The sequence below is a fragment of the Neomonachus schauinslandi genome, chromosome 12, assembly GCF_002201575.2.
Source record: "Neomonachus schauinslandi chromosome 12, ASM220157v2, whole genome shotgun sequence".
In the NCBI taxonomy this organism is placed as follows: domain Eukaryota; kingdom Metazoa; phylum Chordata; class Mammalia; order Carnivora; family Phocidae; genus Neomonachus; species Neomonachus schauinslandi.
In genome coordinates, this window is record NC_058414.1 from 10,498,130 (window position 1) to 10,519,040 (window position 20,911).

At 39.2% G+C, this 20,911-nt stretch overlaps 2 protein-coding genes across 2 annotated transcripts; one reads left to right on the forward strand and one right to left on the reverse strand.

Moving 5' to 3' along the window:
* Nucleotides 1–3,641: 3,641 nt before the first annotated feature.
* Nucleotides 3,642–8,386, reverse strand: MRPL32 (mitochondrial ribosomal protein L32). The gene is made up of 3 exons (XM_021703691.1): nucleotides 8,222–8,386; nucleotides 6,660–6,841; nucleotides 3,642–4,196 (listed from the first exon to the last, which is right to left on the reverse strand). The coding sequence occupies exons 1-3, from the start codon at nucleotides 8,349–8,351 to the stop codon at nucleotides 3,942–3,944; spliced, it is 567 nt and encodes a 188-aa protein (XP_021559366.1). The 5' UTR covers nucleotides 8,352–8,386; the 3' UTR covers nucleotides 3,642–3,941.
* Nucleotides 8,387–8,490: 104 nt separating this feature from the next.
* Nucleotides 8,491–18,875, forward strand: PSMA2 (proteasome 20S subunit alpha 2). The gene is made up of 8 exons (XM_021703753.1): nucleotides 8,491–8,632; nucleotides 12,488–12,564; nucleotides 13,260–13,392; nucleotides 14,872–14,994; nucleotides 15,720–15,801; nucleotides 17,305–17,378; nucleotides 18,448–18,505; nucleotides 18,594–18,875. Exons 1-8 carry the CDS (start codon nucleotides 8,592–8,594, stop codon nucleotides 18,708–18,710), a joined length of 705 nt encoding a protein of 234 aa, XP_021559428.1. The 5' UTR covers nucleotides 8,491–8,591; the 3' UTR covers nucleotides 18,711–18,875.
* Nucleotides 18,876–20,911: the final 2,036 nt, after the last annotated feature.

Sequence of the window (20,911 nt, forward strand, 5' to 3'; positions counted from 1 at the left end):
GGAAAGAAACACTCATCATAGATAGTAGAGTTCCTGAGCACAGATTTAGAAATTCTGACGGACTAATCCTGTCCCTGAAACGTACCAACTGCGTATGGGAGGGTGGGGGCTGGGATGGAAGAGTTCTGTGAAAGGAGTGTTAGTGATCCCCCACACCAGGAATGTCTGAAAGTCGCCTATTTTTGTACTTCATAAAAGAAATCTTGAATTTACAAGTCATACCTCACAAATTATGAAAAAAAATGATTCATACTTTTAATAGATCTATCACAATTTCTTTAAATGGGGGTCATCCATAGTACACCTAGTTATCAAAACTCAGTTTACCCACAAAAAATATTTATATTACATAATGCAAAAGTCCTCACGTAGGTATCTGCCTGTTTCATCGGAGTTAAGGTTTTGAATAAAGGCATTTGAAGAGAGGAGAGCCAAGGCTTGCCCTGTTTTGAAACGATTCTGCCTGCTGTGTAGGGGACAGACTATAGGGGATCAAGGTGGCAGCAAGGACAGCAGTTAGTGGGAGACTTTGATACTCTAGACAAGATAATGGGGGCTCTGACTGGGGTGAAAGCAGTGCAGATAGTGGTGAGTGGTCAGATTCTAAGTATATTCTTAAATATAGAACCAGTGGGATTTGCTGATGTGCTCAGACTGAATGTGAGAGGGGAAGAGACAGAGAGAGAGCAAAGTCAAGGATGACTGAGGTAGGTTTTGGAACTGAGCCAACTAGGAGAATGGAGTTGCCATCAACTGGGACGGAAAGGTCTAGGGAGTAGGGGAAGTAGGACTGGGAGAGAAGGAGTTCCGAGTCAGGGATCCTGAGTTTAAGGTATCTGCTAGACATGCGACTGGAGATGCCATGTAGGCAACTGAGCATGAGTCTAGAGTTCAGGGGAGAGGCCCATGCCAGAAACATCAGATTGGAAGGAGTCAACATACAGTGTTATTTAAGGCCATAAGTCTGGATGGGATCACCAAGGATGGAGCCTTGGGCACTCTAAAGGCTGGGGAGAAGAGGAGGAACAGTAAGGGAGTCCAGAGGACACTCAAGCAGGAGAAAGGCAGTGAAGCCAAGTGAAGGCACGGGGAGGGGAGTGAAGCCTGCCGAGGTGGTGGTCAACAAACAGCTCCAGATGGTTGATTCCAACAATCTGAGAGACGGGGTGTGCACTGCACCGTGGAGGGGGCAGGCACAAAGACTTGGACAGACTGTGAAGGCCTGAGAGGGTTTAATGAGGAGCCTGGTTTTGACCAGGGGAGTGGTACAATCACGAGTGTGCTTTAAACTACCTTGGGGCAGTGACACTTGGAAGCATATATACTAGGTAGTGTGATCAAGGCGTAGTGGCAGAGAAAGGATTTGTAACTTTCGCTTATATACTTTGCATTGTTTCATTAACTACAATCATGTATCACTTTTGTAATTTAAAAGCTATTAAAGAAAATTAATTAGAAATATGAGAAGACTGGAAACTAATAATTGGAAAGTGCCTAGTAACAACAATTCAGGAGAGACGATGGGGTTAGAACGAGGACGCCGGCAGGGAGATGGAATGAAGTCACACTAGATTTTCAGAACCTGATGATCTGCTAGGACCTGGTTAAAGGGACAGGAAGCTGGAGTGGAGTGCTATTCAGCTCAGAGGTGACACGCACCTCACCAGCCTCTCCCAGCCACAACATAATGTGAACCCTCGTGGAGACTTACTCTCCAAAAGTGCCTGGGAAAATGTCTCCACGTCTTGAGGGCAGGGGGCAGGCAGAGAGGGGGATCATTTCCAATGTTCAGAAAAATTAATAAATCAGTTACATGAGTCATTTAATTCAAACTCATGCTTTTTTTTTTTTTCCTGATAGCAAAAACTGGTAGTATGAAGTAATAAAATGTATTCAAAGATGACTTTAAGGGGACAACCTCTTCAAAAAAAAAAAAGAAAAAAGATAAACACTCTTTCAGGACACTGTTTCCTAACAGAAACTAGACATCTGGTTTTGCTATCTAATTTGGGGATGTATTTTATGTAACATTTAGCTGTCCAAACAAGAAGTGACCCTGCCCACATATGCTCCCTGGGTCTCCCTGCATGTAGAGCGCGCTGCTAAATCAAAGGACAATGTGTTAGCTAGGGGCACACAATTCAACACTCTGCTAAACAGGCAGCTGAGACGCTGAGTAGGCAGTGGACGATTCAGGGGTGTATGGAGATGGCCTCAGATTTCATGACTCACTGATTCTACCTGAAGTATATTTATCTTAAGTTTGACACACAGCAATTCTAAAGCTCGTCAAGAGTTTAAGAAATAATTATCTGCAGAGGAGTGCCTTAGTGTGAATACCCACATAACCAATTCCTCCAGAATCTCCATTTCATGCTTAGATAGAACCAAACCTTAAAAAATTATTTACTGGGATTCTAATACTTTGGAAGTTTTAAGGATTTGTTTTTACTAAATTGTACTTCAACACAGTATTGGTCTATACTGTACCTCATGAAATTGATTCATTTTCCTTCTAGGGATACTAACATGGATTACTCCATCTCAGAGTTGTCATTATGAAGTCCCACGGGAGAGACGGCCCTCAGGTTTTAGTACCAAGATGGTTGTGTGTTTCTGGAACATGTGTCTTACCTTGTAAGATTTATCCATATAGGTTCTTTCAAGGGAAAGAAAACTTGAGTTGAATTCACTGCCTGTTGCCAATAAGTATTTAGGCTAATTTGGCATGCATTTTATTTAAATCTATCTCTAGGCTTTATATTATTTTACCTACTGATTTTCCATTTAACTGTAATTCCCTTACTTATCTCAGTGTGTGTGTTTTTTAAAAAGATTAATTTATTTTAGAGAGAGAGTGGGTGTGCACGAGTGGGGGAAGGGGCAGAGGGAGAGACTCTTACGCAGACTCCCCACTGAGCAGGGAGCCTGCTGCAGGCTCCCCCTCAGGACCCTGAGATCCTGACCTGCCCTGAAACCAAGAGTCGGACACTGAACTGACTGTGCCACCCAGCTGCCCCTCTCAGTGTGTTTTAATAACTTATCTCACTTTTTTTTTGAATGAGGCAGGAAACACATAAAATAGCAAACTTCGGGTTCAGGATAGATACAAGAATGGGGCAGGGAGACGGAAATTTGAAATGAATTACGTTAAGTTAAAGAGACCATTGCTACAAAAAGATACATATGATATAATGAAAAATAAACTAAAAGGATATATTAGAAGAAAAATGCAGAAGACTACATTCTTAATACATGTTCTGTATACTAGTGAATCTACTCATAACTCCTTTTAAAAATCTCTCCCCAAACTATAAAATACAAATCTCATGAGCCATCTAATGAATTCTGAATGCCATTGTGATTTAGTATAAAATATGAAGAACTATTTCTAAGGAAATTAACATCATACAATCCCATATAAAGCAAATTCCACCAAAGGCAATTTTAATTTGCTAAAACAAAACAAAACTGAACAGAACAAACCTCCTTTTACTGCCACAACCACCATCTTAAAAAACAATACCCAAAATTCAAATAACCCATTTCCAGGTGTTACTTAAATGAAAGTATCTGTGTATTTTTGTGTAAGAAAAACCACTGGCAAACAAAATCAGAATCAAAACACGTAATTCTTGCTATGAATTTTAAATCATTTGTTTTATTTTTCTGTACTGGAAATTTTATGTTTACTTAAAACCTTACAGTATAACAGAAACAGACATATTAACCCATTGTGCCTCTGTATAAACAAATATTTTCAGAGTTTACTCCTGGTATTTTCTTCAAATTACCCCACAAAACTAACTGCTTTGAGAGAACATTTTACACTAGATTGATGATTTAAAAACAAGCTCAAAACCAACATGAAAACAAAGAATTTTCCTCTCTTTCAGGACAAATGTTTTATATGAAGTTATCCTCTTCAAACACCTTTGGTCTTAATTCTGGGTGAACCAGGATGGTCGCTTCCTGTCTCGTTCAATGATTCTCTTACCGCGATCTTGTTCAGACAGCGCCTCTCCTGTGTACAGCACCACACTCTCCACGGAAGGAACCTTAAAAGGGCCCCCTTCTTGTTTCCCTATCTGTCTTCTGATTTCTGCAGTCTCCTTGCACACCTTCTCATAGCAATAGCCACAAAGGACGTGTTTCAGTTTCAGGTGACCACATTCAGGACAAACGTCAATATTGTTCTTTAAAAAAACAACAGAAACATATTTTAACAAGAGGCCTAATAATGCACATGTAATCATGGACAGGAATAATGCTTACACTTGAACTTTCTTGGACTGTTCATGTTGCATAAGGTCATATACCATCTAGTTCAACCTCACTTTAATTTTTTTTTTAAAGTAGGCTCCATGCCCATTGCAGAGCCCAACGCGGGGCTTGAACTCACGGCCCCGAGATCAAGACCTGAGATGAGATTGAGAATTGGACACCCAACCGACTGAGCCACCCAGGCGCCCCTCATTGTCACTTTAATAGGGAAACTGAGGACAAACAAGTTTGAATTAATAGAAAAAGTGGGACTAGAACTCAGGTCTACCAACTATGAACCTGGTACATTTTTACTTAAACATAACAGCCATATTAGGTAAAATGATACTCTATTCTCCCACCTTCAAATACTAAATATCTAATAAGGAGTTCTTCAACACAATGGGGGGATCCATACAGCCAGCATCTTAATAAGAGACCAAGGGAAATGGAACTCACTTTTTTTTTTTTTCAATCTACCCCTGGGGAAAACAAGGTGACAAACTTTACAGCTGGCTTCCCCTGATTTATCAGTGTAACTTAAATTCCTGTATGAAGCTGCTGGTGTACTATGGCATATGGTGTAATAGCTGGTATATGGTATAATTTTTCTTTTTACGAACGAACACTGATTATTCCTTAATGTAAAACTCCCGTGTCATGCTACAATTTGAGAATGAGTTTTTACACACATCTACCCAACTTTAATAAGACAATTATAACCTCTGAAGAAATCTTTTCATTGTGCTCTAAAGGTAGATGTGAAGTAGAAAAGAACAATTATAAGTAGGAGCAGCAAAGAAATTCCAAACACTTCATAAGATTAACATATAAACGTCTGTGAGGCAATGACAAAAAAGAATTACATTTTCTGAAAGGAGTAAAGAACCTTGCAAATGACTTGCCTCACCAACTTCTCATTTTCCTTGCTACACTGGACACTGGATTGCATGTCTAACCGAAGGTATGGGAACGATACAGTCGGTGCTCTCTTCCTGATCAAAGCACCAGCATAATATACTATGTGTAGCTGGAAGCAATTCAGTGAAGAAAATGAATCCACAGGGTGCTATTCTTCTCCCTCAGAATAAACGCAATGAGGGAATTCATGGAACAGCTTACTCTCATTCCTAAAATTGTAAATTCTCTCAACCAAATTGTATAGTGTTTTAATGACATACTTTCCAGTTTCAGACTTTAAGTCCAGTTCCAAATGTGACTCAGTAATACTTTTTGGCTTGAGTTTTAAGGGCCTGGTTTAATACTGAATGTTGGAAGTTTATGAAAAGTCAATTCTCTGTTCTTGAGTTTCATCTGCAGGGGAATGTCATGGAGCAAACAGTAACTCAGATCATGGCTGTTAAAATCATAAGTTAACAAATCAAAGGTAATAATAAACACTGTAATTTTTGTTTACTAGATCAATGAAGAGTATTTCCATGGGGGCAGGGAGAAGGGGTGGAATGGGAGTGGAGATCTGGAATTGTCTGAGGACAGGAACACACCAGAAAGTTTCAAGAGAAGAGTGTGAGTTCAAGAATCAGAGTGCCTAGGCTCACATCCTCCCTCTACCACTTAATAGTTGTTTGTGACTACAGGCAAATTCTTTTTTTTTTTTTTTTTTTTTAAAGATTTTATTTATTTATTTGACAGAGAAAGACACAGCGAGAGAGGGAACACAAACGGGCAGTGGGAGAGGGAGAAGCAGACTCCCCGCCGAGCAGGGAGCCCGATGCGGGACTCGATCCCGGGACTCCAGGATCATGACCTGAGCCGAAGGCAGTCGCTTAACCAACTGAGCCACCCAGGCGCCCCAGGCAAATTCTTTTTGTCTCAGTTTCTTCAATCCTAAAAATGAGCAAAGCTATATTTACTTTGAAGGGTTATTGTGAGGATTTGGTGAGATAATTCACATCAAGCACTTAGACACATCAGGGGCACTTAATAGATGTTAGCTATTTTTATTACCTAAGGATTTTTTTTCACAGTATTTTATTTGTCACAGGGAAAGATAGGATAAATACGTATGGGTTAGTAAAACTTGAGATCTAATATACCTACTGCTTCTGACTTTAATTTTAGACTCTGCCATGATTAAGATGTTTACCCACATATGACTCCAAATCACCAGCTCCTAACAAAATTCACATAGGTTATTCACAACCTAGTCCTCCATCCAGACTCCAAACTCTCTCCTTGACTGTGGTCCTAATATTTAGGCTACAGGACTATAGACACATAAACATACACAATGAGAATGCTATTATTTTATTTAGGCCAGAGGGAAGTACATGTATAAGCTCTAAGAATGATTTACCCATAGGCTATATAAGTACCAAGAGGAGATGCAGTGGTGGATGTGAGAGAAAGCACACCCACAAAAATCAACATATTACCTTAACTTTAATAAGCTTCTGAGGGTTTCTTCTCCTACAGCGGTTAACTTCAATGCTGCGTCTGTTCTTAGGAGCTGCCATCCAAAAGATACTCTCGGAAAGGCTGAAAATCTCCTTACTTCCATTGGTATCATTTGCTGGTTCTGTAAATATAGCTGGACCTTGGACTGCTAATGCTGGTCCTACAAAAACAAAACGTGGAAATACACCATGGATTTCTAGTTTCTAAATTACTCTTTACATATCATCCTCCTTAACAATCAACAGGGATATGTCAATAGACATATATAAAATTTAGAGTATTACACTCAATAGACATTAAACAGAAGTCTTAGCTATTAAAATACACTAAAACTCATACATAAAGCAATTTTAAACAACATGAATAGAATTTTTTCTTAGAGGCACCTGCTGAAATGAATCAGTAAAATTCTACCACCAAGTTTCTCACCTTCTGAAATACAGAACTCAGGGGTTTAGTAGTAAACATGAATAAATCACTCAAACTGTCCACATTCTACTTGGTAGGCAGTTCCTATTTACTTTACAAGTAAATCTAAGCTTGAGATTCTCAAAATATATTTCCAACCTGCACTCAGATAACTGCCTCTTGGCACCTTCTTATTATATTCCAACTGAGTTAGTTCCTCTGTCACATAGCCTGGTAGGCCCTTTAAGTCACTTAGTTCTTCATAATACTTGATTACTGTCTGTTCTCTAAAGAAAAGCACTAGCTCACCACTCTGCATGATATTTACTTATAGGACTATCAACGTTTCAGTTTTGCTTTATCCTTTCCCTGCTCTTCCTCAGACCTAGAATATGTGTTTTGGTTTTAGGAACTCTTAAAAACAAACAAAGCTAACATTTAGCAACTGGTATTCCTTTTCAATATTATCTGTAAGAATCGCGAAGCACAGCTCAGTGGTTAACAGCACAAGCTCTGGCCGGCCTGTGTGACCTTGGGACCTTCATGAGCCTACTTCCTCAGCTGAAAAGTGGTGATACCTAACGGGTCGGTGTGGAGCTTTCCCAGGAAGCACACGTAGGCTTTGGCTTATCATGGGCTCTCCGTTCAGACTCCCTGGGTATTATTATGTTTGGGACACCTTGGAAATAAACGTAGAATGTAAATGTCAAAGTAATGACAATTTTAACATCTAAGATCCTTCTAACTAAAATTAGTTTCCGGGGAAAACACAGGGATCAGCAGGATTCAACTGCAGAGCTCAAACACCACAGAGGAGGACAAGCTGCTTCAGGGGGTGGGAAGACTAACATGGAAACAGGATCTAGATAGTGGCGAACCTGATCTAAGCTAACAAGCTTGGTTACATTCTGTGTATGAATGGGACAATCAGAGGACTTTTTCTGTCTTTTGGGGCTGGGGGAGGCAAAACCAACTGCTTCCAGTTTCTAAGTAAGGAATTACCCCGGACAACGTCCCCTACGCGCCGCGGAGGATCAAAACGGGGGAGGAGAGCGAAATATAAGCGGTGTCTACCAAGCTGCCTGGAGTCCCCTCATCCGATCTCTTCTCCACGGCGGCCTTCCTTACGTACCCCACGGAAGACTGAGAAAACCTGGTCCGCTCTGCTGAAGTTTCCGCTGTAGTAGTTCCCAACAGCTCCGGAGGAGTCCTCGGGCTGCCGGCCACGGTGGGACGACAAGCACCAGCATGGCCGACGCCATCTTCCTCGCCCGAAGACCACGCCCACCTCGCTGCTGCGTCCCGCCCCCACCTCGAGCATGCGCAGAGACGCAGCGTCCGGCAAACCTGGCTGCTGGAACTACATCGCCCAGCATGTCCCTGGAGCGTCTCTGACTCTCCTCCAATCAGAGAGAGAAAAAGGAAGGCGTGGTGAGGGGAAATGGAAAGAAACCGGCCCCAGTGCGCATGTGTGCGGATGTGCTTTGGCACTCCAGGTAAAGATGGCGGAGCGCGGTTACAGCTTTTCGCTGACTACATTCAGGTATGGAAGGGGCTCCCAAAGTCCTCCGCGGAGCCGAGGTTGTAGGAGTTCCCTCTGCCCCGTTTTTTCCGTCCTAGTCTCTGGCTTGATGCTTCCGGGGGGCCCAGTAGGAAGTAGAGATGGAAATGCGACTTTGCAAAGTCATTTTCTTGGCCCGCCCGCGGCCTGGGAGCAGCGGTGCCGGGAAGCCGCGGGAACTCGGGTTTGGGCATCCAGGGCGACCTTGGGGCTGCGGGAGGGTAAGGTCCTCAACTAGGGATTTACTTTCGCTTTGGGGACTGGAGAATAAGGCAGTTTGGGATTAGCTGCCTCCGGGTGTCCCGTTCGGAACTCAGGATTTCCTTCCTGACCTGTAGGCCTGATTGGGGAGCTTCTGGAGCTTGGAATCTTGGTCAGATCTTTGGGGTCTCTTTTTTCTCTTTGGAAAACCGCATCGTTACAGTTAGGTCTGAGTCTTACAGTCTCCATTTGGTACTTCGAAATCTCTTCCCGCTTTCGGTTTCTTCCATGCCCCTGTTAGAAGTTTAAGGACTAAAAATGAAAGCGCTAATCTTTCTGTCAGCTAGTGTTTGTGGGCCCCAGACTACGAGGTTACATTTCCGTTTTGGCCATTTTTTAGGGGTGAGGATGATATGTTTACTTTACAAAAGATTGTAGGCTTTTCTGTTTTAGAACAAGGGATTAATAATAGTGTATTTTTCAAAATACAGTTGAGATAAACTATTGTTCCAAATATAAGAAGACCGTCAGCGAAGGGTTTAATAAATCGACCCGGTAATGATTTAGTTTGACCATTTTCTTACGGATCAGTAATCTCCCATTTAGTTGAAATACAGTTCTCTCTGACAGCTGAAGGCAAGCGGGATCCAACTTGTTGAGTACTTTCTTGTGTGGGTGCACTTAGCCTACTCTTATTTCTTTCTGCTACCATGTGTGATACATGTTATTTCAACATCTTACAGATGAACTAACCACAGGCCAAACAAATTAAAACTTGTCCAAGGTCATAGATGAGTAGCTGAGTTCACATTCAAACTGGGTTCTTTCTGATGATAAAATTAATACACTTTCTGTTACTGTATGGTGTCTTTTTAAAACACTAAAATACTTGCCTTACACTTGGCAGTTTTCAGTAATAAATGAGGATTTTTTTAACTTCTGTCTGTAACAACATACAATGATAGAGAACAATATTTGCTAAAGAATCACTTCATATTTGTGAACAAAGCAAACTTGGTTCTTTAAGAAAGTGTAATCCTTTCTTTAGGATAAGTGGAGGTGAAACATAAAACATCATCAGGGACTGAATCCATCTGTAATAATTTATTAAAATAAACTTGTTTTTTAACATAATGGTTCAACTCTGTTTTGATTTAAAAATTTTGTTTCTAGCCTGTTATAATCAGAATTAAACTATAGTGGTGGAAGTTATGAGGCTATATGATAGGATGAAAAAGTGTTCTTGTGGATTACATTCATTTGAGGATATGAGTAAACAAATTGGTGTCTACTAATGCATTCTGAAAAAAAGTTTTTCTCTTACTCAGGAATTTTTATTAAAAGGGAGTAAAAGAAGAAACATAGCTGTAGATTGGATAGTCAGGAAAAACCAGTGCTTGGGGGTGAATTGTGAGACCAGAAGGTGAAAAAAGCCAACTGTTTGAAGATTTAGGGGTAGAGAGACTGGTGGACAGAGGAAAGAGGATATGTGAAAGTCCTGAAGTTGGGAGAGAGCTTGAACTACGGGAATTGATAATAAGGCCAGTGTGCTAGAGTATAGTGAGCAACGAGTTAGCGTGGGTAGGGCCACTCTCGCAGAGCCCTGTAGGCCAGAATAAGAAGTTTGTATTTTAAGTGAACCAGGAAGTTATTACAGGATTTAAGTGAGAGGTGATGTGGTGCAATGGTAACTCTGGCTAGGGGGATTGAAGTAAGAGTGGAAAAGAGGAAAACTAGTTAGAAGGCTGTATCAGTTATCCCAGGTAGAGATGCTGGTACTTTGGAATGGGCTAGTGGCATGACTGACTACAAAGATTGTTGATTGCTCAGTGAGCTCACAGACTGGTGAGCTTTCATATAGGAAGTTGCAATGGTAGATGTGTATGCAGGTGATTGTGGGAACAGAGAGAAGGTATATTTAAGTTTACCTGAGCCTTTACAATGTTCCCCAGGAGTATTTGAGTTAGATTTTGAACAATAATTGAAAGCTGAATGGACCCAGTGAATCATGATAGGATTATTGAAATAGTGACTAATAAAGTAAAACATGTGCAGCCTAATTTTAAAAATTTAAATACCTATTGATGTTATTTCACTCAAGGTAACTAATTTTGTCATTTAAGAGTCTTTAAACTGCCACACCTAGGCTTATTCCATATATAGGTCTGGTTGTGTCTCTGTCAGCCAAATGATTGTGATTCCTGGTACTAGGTTATATGTTAGAATACTGACCGAACAGAGCTTCCTCACACTTGGTTGAGGAAGACAAACATTGTAAGACTAATTTAAGCATGATGAATCTTAGCCAGAGAGGAAGTATGGGACATCATAGGCATGAGCGTATGGGATTCAACCTAGTCTGGATGGTCAGAACAGCTTCTCTAAGAACATGACATTTCTACTAAAGATTGAGGGATGACCAGGAGAGTTCACCAGAGGAAGGTGAAATGCATTCTAGACAGATGTTAGTTTATCAAAGGGGTTTTTGAATTTTAAGAGTGGTCTGTGTGTCTGGAACAAAGCTGAGGATTGAGAGACAGAGTATCCATAATTTTATGAAGATGAAAGAAATGACCTTCTGAAACTCAAGGTTATATTTTCATTAGTAGACTGGAGATATGGACCAAGTTGTGTCATTCTAGACAAATTACTTTCACTGAAGAACTTTTTCTTTATCTGTAAAATTAGGTTAGTCTGCGAATTCGTGGTGTTTTAATTTAACAACTGGATTGAAACGAAGTATGATCTTCAAAGCCAGTTCAGGGCTAGTATTTGGCTACAAAACCCATGGAATCAGATATGTTAAGTATCACCAGCTCACAGCTTCTAGAAATAGCCTTACATAGAAAATATTTTGTCGGGGCGCCTGGGTGGCTCAGTTGGTTGAGCGACTGCCTTCGGCTCAGGTCATGATCCTGGAGTCCCAGGATCGAGTCCCGCATCGGGCTCCCTGCTCGGCAGGGAGTCTGCTCCTCCCTCTGACCCTCCTCCCTCTCATGCTCTCTGTCTCTCATTCTCTCTCTCGCAAATAAATTAAAAAAAAAAAAAAAAATCTTAAAAAAAAAAAAAGAAAATATTTTGTCATGGGTGATAGCAAGGTCTTACATCTTAGGCCATGCCTACTTTCCAAAATGTGTAACTCCCCTCATACGAAATATATGCTGTTGTTTGGTATTTAACAGACACATACATGTTCATAATAACATTACTGTTTGGTATTTACTTACTGCTAATTTTGTGCCAGGAACAAAAGGCATCACTTTATTTAATCTTCACAACAATCTTTTGAAATAGGTACAGTACTATTATCCCCACTGCGAAAACTGAGACACAGTGGGGCTAAGTAGCCCAAAGTCACAAGGCTGGGAAGTGGTAAAAGGCAACAGTAATGATGATGGTGCTTTAAGAAGCAGACAAGGGGGCGGGGTGGAAAGGAAAAATAAGGGCTTCACTATGAATATGTTCACATTGCCTGGTAAATTCAATTTCTGTACAGCTTTATAATGTGAAAGCTCAGCTATTCGTTGGTATTTGGTTAATGGATTTGACCTAAATATCTGCCCTCTCTCTGAGATATTTCTATTATACATATTTGAAGATATGTGAATTTAGCAAATACCTTTGTTTCTTTTTAAGCCCATCTGGTAAACTTGTCCAGATTGAATATGCTTTGGCTGCTGTAGCTGGAGGAGCCCCTTCAGTGGGAATTAAAGGTAATTAAATGTTTCATTCATCAGATGCCTGTTAATAGTTATCCTAAAGTTCTTTTGGAATTATTTAGTAATTAATACAAATAAATAGCTAGGGCAGCATAATTTTTAACAGTTCTTTCTGTTGATTTACAGTATTTTGAAGTTTAAAAAAAGTTATAAGCCAGTAAGTCTAAGAAGATGGTTAAAATTTTTTTTCAAAATAAATGTAGCTCCTTTATCTCTTAGTTGTAATAACCCACAGTCTTTCCCATTGAGAAGACTGAATATTCTTTTGTTTTTCCACTAATTACATACAGTTTTTACCCTTTCTATAATTTAGAAAAAGTTAATGATAAAACTTAATCTAAAGATTCCGCCCCTTTTTTTTTAAAGCCTGTATCATTGATTACATTTCAAATTATAAGAACAGTAGCCAAGTAGGCAGAAGTCTATTATTTTAAAATGTATGGACCCTTAGGTGTCCTGGAATACTTGAAGAGATGTTGGGTAATTCATTTAGCTATAGGGATTCCTTAGCACAATATAGATGACCAGTGAGGGAAAAATGGATTTACCGTTTCTTAGGTGATTTTAATATAGAAAAGGTTTTATAAGTAAGAGGAAATCAAGGAGCTTGGATGAATTGCATCCATAATTAGAAAACTGTTGAGGTAGTCTTCAAGTGACTAAACATTGAGCACTTTTTTTTTTTAAAGCTGCAAATGGTGTGGTATTAGCAACTGAGAAGAAACAGAAATCCATTCTGTATGACGAGCGAAGTGTACACAAAGTGGAACCAATTACCAAGCATATAGGCCTGGTGTATAGTGGCATGGGCCCAGACTACAGGTACTTTTACACTATTTGTTGTTTTTTCACCATTGTGCAAACTGTTTGTAATTTGTACTTTTCTCCTTGAGGAGAAAAATGAAAGGATGTTTTTCCTTTAATCTCCCAACCCTTTATTTTTGTACTTTGTTTAGCACCCGCGGGCGGCATCATTGGCGGCAGAATTTCGCTTGCCTTCATGGACTACACTAAGGGTCGCTTTAGGGATAACTCAGTGCCACTCCATTGCAAAAGAGGAGAGCCAGTACTTCTCTTAACCTCTGTTTAGTGATCTTTCCCTTCTGATCACAACCCCTCTTCTACTATCCAAGGACGAGGCTGTTCTCTAATGCATTTTAAAAACAAAAGCAATAGAACTTACAATAAACTGTATTTAAAAAAAGTGATCAGGCAGCAAAAGAAAGCAAGCATTACCACTCAGAGTTAACCCCAATATATTTATTTGTGTTCTTAGCAAAGGGACAGAATTCTCAAAGGCCACTGGAGTGAAACATCAGGGCCTTTGTTATGTCAGGGTACTAGCAAGTTGAAAGAGATTGGCAGCTCTCTCTGTTTGTCATTTAACAAGTAAAAAGGGTATTAATCACTTCATTCCTGATTTTTGGGAAACAACACAGGTAGAACCAAAGTTTCACTTTAATGAATCAGAAAAAGCAACAGTGTTGCTGTGATGTGGTCAGGCTTCACTACAGTAGATCCTGTTACCATTGTATGGAAGGGATGCCGCAGTGTACTCGTGGAATACACTGACAGGACAGGACCGCTGAGGATAAACTGAGTCTTATGCTGAGGGGTAATGTGCATGGTTCAGATCCACAGTACAGGAGAGGGTAAAGGTACATCCTGTTCGTCTTGCTAATGTATTTGATTATCATATACAGTATTCTTAATATTTTTTAATAATTAAAAAAAAACTTTTTAAGTTATGAATAGTTTCTTGCTGTTCCTTAATCTCTAAAGGGTACTCTTTGAAGTGAAATCTGTGGAAAGGATTGAAGCAGAGTGAAAAAAGTGTGTGTACGTGTGTGTGTGTGTGTACGTGTGTGTACGTACATACATACGTGTACTATCATGTGGGCTTTTATGTGTTTTGGCTTGACTGAGATATAAAGACAAGATGACTGCCCTCGGGAAAGGGGGCACAATCTTGAAGAAGCCTTGGAGGGAGGTAGAGCTCCCATTGTGTACACTAAATCTATTCCTGCCGAGCTGACTGGTACCCCTTGTCCCTAATTTTCTTCCGTTTGTCTTATCCTTGTCCCATCTCCTATGGCTCAGCTCCTCTGTGTTGCTCTGGTGTCTTCTTGTAAGTTAACTGGAATCAGATGTCAGAGCAAGACTAGCTTTGAGCTGGTTGCTACTATTACACAGATACACGTAAGTCTTGTGCTGTACGTATATGTCTATAGGAGGAGAAGAGTCGTTACGTAGCAGAGTGTTGAGATTTTAATTAAATCTTACTTCTTCCTTGTTTGTTAGAGTGCTCGTGCACAGAGCTCGAAAACTAGCTCAGCAATACTATCTCGTTTACCAAGAACCCATTCCCACAGCGCAGCTGGTACAGAGAGTAGCTTCAGTGATGCAAGAATACACTCAGTCAGGGTAAGTTGATTTTATTATTTGAAATGTGTCATGAGTTAGAAAAAAGAAACCATTTTAGAAGAGTGGATGTATTTAAAAAGAGGACTTACTATTCCTGTATTTATTTAATAGGTAGAGAAGATCACTATGATGGATATTTCTGATCGTAATTGGATCTAGAACATTTTCTTAAGGAAAAAATTAGAGTGGTTTCTTGATATAATTGCAGAAAGCAGCTTCTAAATAATTTTCTTTTGCCAGTGATTAAAACACTTCTTTATGGGCAGACAGTGATTGCTGCTTCCAAACTTATCTTTCCAACCAGAAATGATTATAAGCACATGATGAAAGCAATAACTCTTTGATACATCCATATTCTTTTAATTCTCGAATCTGGGTGTGCATGTGGATGAGGTAGTATAAAGGTAGTTGCTAGTGGAAAAGCTGCATTTTTTGAAAGTTGTCATTTTGCTAAGACACAAGATGTTACTCCAGATTAACCCCAATATTTGTGTCTCTCCATTTACCAGAATGATTTGATTAGTGTTCCTTAGTACCATAAAGAGAATTTGTTTTGAATTGATTTGTTCAGAAGGGTAGGAAATCCTTCTTAAGGAATTTACAAGACTAATTCATTTTACCTGATGATATGCTTCATTAATACTTAAGAGTATTAATAAATCCTTACCTTAGGTTGACTTTAACACCATGAAGATGCCAAGTAATTTCATTTTTCTTTTTTTTAGTGGTGTTCGTCCATTTGGAGTTTCCCTACTAATTTGTGGTTGGAATGAGGGGCGACCATATTTATTTCAGTCTGATCCATCTGTAAGTATTGTCAGACATATTGGAGGGATTTGTTAAAGTACTCTTGGAACATCTAATAAAAACAGTAACCACGAAAAGTTTAAAATTTAGCAGTATGTCCTTTTTCCTTTTCCACTGGGGCTTTAGAACGTATGGAGTAGTGCATATTCATTTGCACATTTAAAATGTTGGTAATACAGTCTTGTGATGAAGAGGGTACATTAGTTCTGCCCTCTGTTTTTCTGCCTTCTCTTATTCATTAACCTCACATACTTGAATGATTTGTTGAAGTAGTTGTTATCAAATCTCTTCAAGTCGGTGGAATTGTGTTACTTTGACAAATGTGATGAAAAACTTGTGTCTAGAGGACACTGCTGTACTCCTTGCTATCCATTTAAGCCTGGGGCTGGCTCAAGGGGGACTCTTCCTGCACAAACACAGATGTAACTTGTGAAGCCAGTGCTCTGCAAAGTGGGTGAGCTTGTTTCCTGGAAAGCAGAAGATTGGTACCTGAGTTTGAAGCTGTTCGTAGATGCTACTACTGCTTCACAACCATCTCATTTGCTGTGAGGAAAACCGGAGGAAAAAAAATTCATGATTAGGAACGGATCTTTCCAAGTGTGTGGATCATTAAATAATTACAAGTTCACCCAGTGTCAATCTTAAACTCTAACCTTGTAATCTAAGAAAGCAAAAGAGAAGTATTTTGGTTGGTAGTTACTTAAATGAGAAAACTTGAGTATTTTGAGAGGTAACCGTGTCTATGACCCCATCTCTGAGCTGCTGAAGCTAAACGACAAGCCCTCTTCCCTTCCTTCCATTGGGGTAGCAGAAGCCACCATCACTGGCATCCAGGTTTCATTTTTTGCCCTTTTCTTCCCTGTTCTATCCAAAAGGCACTTGTTTTAAAGTATGTTTCTTTAAGTGTTTTTCTTGTGTGTGTGCATAGATATTTTTTCCAACAGATGAGGCCATGTTATACACAATATATTGCTGCTTTCATTTAATGTTAGGTTATGAAATATCAAAACTGAAATATTTTTAACGAAATGCTGTCTCTTTTTAATTTATTCAGCAGTAATAAAGACTTGCTCATCATTTTTCATACATATATGATAGATTTTTAGAGCCCTTCAATCCTAGTAAGCTGAAATAATACTTTGGCTTATTTGCCTTAAGTTAACCTGTTTCCTTTAACCGACTTTTTCACATAAATTGTATACCATGAATTACACATATTCAAAATGTACAATTTGATGAGTTTTGGTGGGTGTAAATACCTGAGAAAGCTGTCACCACAATCCAAATACTGAACCTCTCCATAACCTCCAGAAGTGTCTTCGTGCCTTTTTGTTACTTACCTTTTCTAAAAATAGCCTATTTTGTGATATATTCCATTGCATTCCAATATTCCGTGAACTTAGAAGTCAGAGACAAATCTATAGAACTAAAGAAGAGATGGCAGGGTGCTCTAGTAAGATTAATGATCTAAAATATGGCTTATCCTCTTCTCTTCCTGATTAGGGAGCTTACTTTGCCTGGAAAGCTACAGCAATGGGAAAGAACTATGTGAATGGGAAGACTTTCCTCGAGAAAAGGTAGGCTAACGGTAACTAGATTTAGCCAGCTTACTTCATGGTTCTCAGCTCTCTTTAAATCATTAATATGAATCTAAACATGTTTGTTTTATTACTTTGTATTCAAATACTCACTTGTGTAGCCTAGTTAGAAATAAAATAAACAAAAACTTCTCTCCACCCTGGCTTCCTAGTCTTCAGTATATTAAGTGGTAATACTAGATATTTAAGAACTTTTCTTTCTACATTCTTATAGTTGTTTCCTAAATGTTGTTTCTAATTTTTACTTTGTTTCTTCTCCTACAATCTAAAAAACAAAATGAAAAATCGTTGGATTTGGAGTAAGAAATTTGGGAGGAAAGTATAAGTGAGTTAAGTGATAATAGTTTACATTATGACAATTATAGAAAAAAATTGTGAAGCCAAATACCTGGTATTAATGGTAGATTAAATATATGATATATATGCTTGATGAAAAGTGGAGTACCATGTAAAAATCTGTCACTACCGTAGCACAACAACCTGCTCTTATTTCCAGCTGTATTCTGGACTCAGCATTAGTCCACCATTTTGAATGGCAGAAGTTTGTAATTGACTAGAACCAACAGATGAACCTTCTCAGTACATTTTTCACATAATGTTAAGATTACTAAAAATCTTAAACCTGGGATTAATTGGTACACTTAATTTTAAGATCTTTCATAAAGCACTTTCCTTTTACATATTAATAGTGAGTCTTCAAACATTTCACATGAAGTTAAAACTTACAAGAACAAACATAAGAAATTTTAGCAAAGGCCTGATTTCTTTATTTAAAAAATATAACATTGCCACGATATTCTGATTATATTAAAATATTTATATTCCTCTTAGGGTTTCAAGCTTCATGAATTTAGGAATGCATGCCAAATAATTCTTATTTGGGGACAGCTATTGCAGTGAGTGGACTAAAAGAATTAATCTGTAGCTTAGTATTTTTAGGAGTGTTTTAGATTTTTAAAAATTCTTAGTGCTGCTGTTACCAGGTTTAAATAATCGTAAATAATGTAAATTGTGCCATAAATCATTGTTTTTTCAAAAAATTCTTTAGATATAATGAAGACCTGGAACTTGAAGATGCCATTCATACAGCCATATTAACCCTAAAGGTTAGCACAATTTAGCACAATGGGATTTATAATGAGTTTTATAAGTAAATGCTTGGAAAATTGACCTTTTGTCCTCCCTCTTCAATAGGAAAGCTTTGAAGGGCAAATGACAGAAGACAACATAGAGGTTGGAATCTGCAATGAAGCTGGATTCAGGAGGCTCACTCCGACTGAAGTTAAGGATTACTTGGCGGCCATAGCATAATAACTAAGTGACTGAAAAATCCGGAATTTCAGATAATCCCTCTACTTAAACATGTTTAAAGTATGTTTTGTTTTGCAGACTTTTTGCATACTTATTTCTACATGGTTTAATGGACTGATGTTTTTAAAATGACACTTATAAATCATAATAAACTGTTAAATCCAACTTCCAGCTTTTTTGGAGTTAGTAAAATTTTGAAATAGTCATTTCCTGCTTTTTATCACAGTTGACTTCCGGAAACTACATTGCAGAGCAGAATGGTGAAATCACTTGTTAGTCTTCTTGCAATTTTGGTTCAGTCAAATCTTGCTACACTCTTTACTGTCAGATGTTGTCTCTGTGTCGGTAAAAAGCAAATGCTGATTTTGGTAAACATCACTGCGTTTAGAGCTGGGAGAATCTGCGTGCTTTCGTGGATTCATGAGACAATAGGAAGCATAGGTGTTTTTCGGCACCGTTAGGTGTGCATCAGTGAAACCCTAGGACACAGGTTGCACTCGAGCTGTGAAGCGTGCTAGGCCCAAGAGTCTCCTATAGGAAATCCGTGATGCAAGTAAATAAATGGTGGACTGGTTCCTGTTGGTTTCTCCATCACAAGTAGGTAAACGTATTTAAAAGGAGTCCTCAAGGATGAACATAAGTGCTGGAAATAAAATCCTAATACTTAAACATCAAAGCTATGGCTTAAGGCTCTCCCTCATTCATGTAAGCTCAGTGTAATCAGAACCTTTGTGGCAAATTAAGGCTCGTACAAGTAGGCAAATAATGTGAACTCTGTTTTTATTATATGTGAAGACATACAGCTTAATTTTTTTTTTTTTAAGATTTTACTTATTTATTTTGACAGAGACAGCGAGAGAGGGAACACAAGCAGGGGAGTGGGAGAAGGAGAAGCAGGCTTCCCGCTGAGCAGAGAGCCCGACATGGGGCTCGAACCCAAGGCCCTGAGATCATGACCTGAGCCAAAGGCAGACACTTAACGACTGAGCCACCCAGGCACCCCAAATTTTGTTTGTTTTAAGACATTTTAGGATAAGAGAAATCATCATTAGTCTGGCCCACAGAACAGAGTTTATGAATATCATCATTTCTTACTAACAGACCTATAGTAGGCAGTTCCATGATTCAAATGTGGCGCAAAAGGTTTTAAGATTTACCTGAGTGTAGGAGAAAAGAGTCTTACCTTGAAGTGTTTTGGTCAGGAGTCCCAGGTCTCCCCACCATCATGATAGCTCTGTATCTTAGGATAGGAGGCAGCGGCTTTATTACGGGAGATGGGAGATGGCAGTTTGACCTCTGAGATCAGGATGTTTGTCTTGAAGGCCTTATCTAATCATTTCTCCTATGGGCTCTTGGTCTATTGAGACTCCAGCACACTAGAAAGAGAACCTAGTAGTAGAAAGGAATGGTTTTTGGGTCAGGTCTTAACTCTCCCACTTACTAGCTCAGAGGGCTTTCTAAGGACAAAATTTGATGATGCAAATGAAAGGTCTGCAGGGTTCATGGTCAAGTATTCTGTAAGGTTTAGCTGCCTTTGGATTTGTTTAAGCCCTCTCTAATGTCCGATATTCAAAACCAGAGGAATACCAAAATTCTGCATGTCAAAGAAGGGAAAAGTAAAGGCAGGCATATTAAAGAAAAGAGTGTGTGTAGATTCCTACTAAGGGCTAACAGAAGAAGCCCACAGAATAAAGGGAGGAAAAATTCACAGAAGCAGCTCTATGTCCATATTCTGTTCTCAGGCACTTGCTCGTTCATGCAAAGCCTCGTTCAATTGAAGCTGCCTAGAACACTTTTACCTTTGTTCTCAGTTGATTCTTTTCATTGACCTTAAAATTAAGCCATTCCTTTTTGTCCCAGTTCTTGGGGAACTCAGTTCTTTGGTCTTGCGACCCACTGCATCCCTGAATGTCTCACAACTCTTCTCTCATTCTAGCTTGTGGAGTTGAGCTTTCAACCTCCTTAAGCATCACAGTGCTCCTAATGTTCATAGCCCCTCTCTGATATTGGTTCACTTTTTATCTTCCCACTCTTAAAAACTTTGCTTCCACTGGTTCTGCCCTTTCTCTTTTCTAGTTCCTCAATGAGCCACGAATTTAAGTTTGCAAAATAATTATTAGTTACGAAACAGGGAAATCTTTAAAATTCACGTGGAGGCAAGAAGGAGTTGGAAAAGGGGAATTAAGGAAAAGGAGTAATAC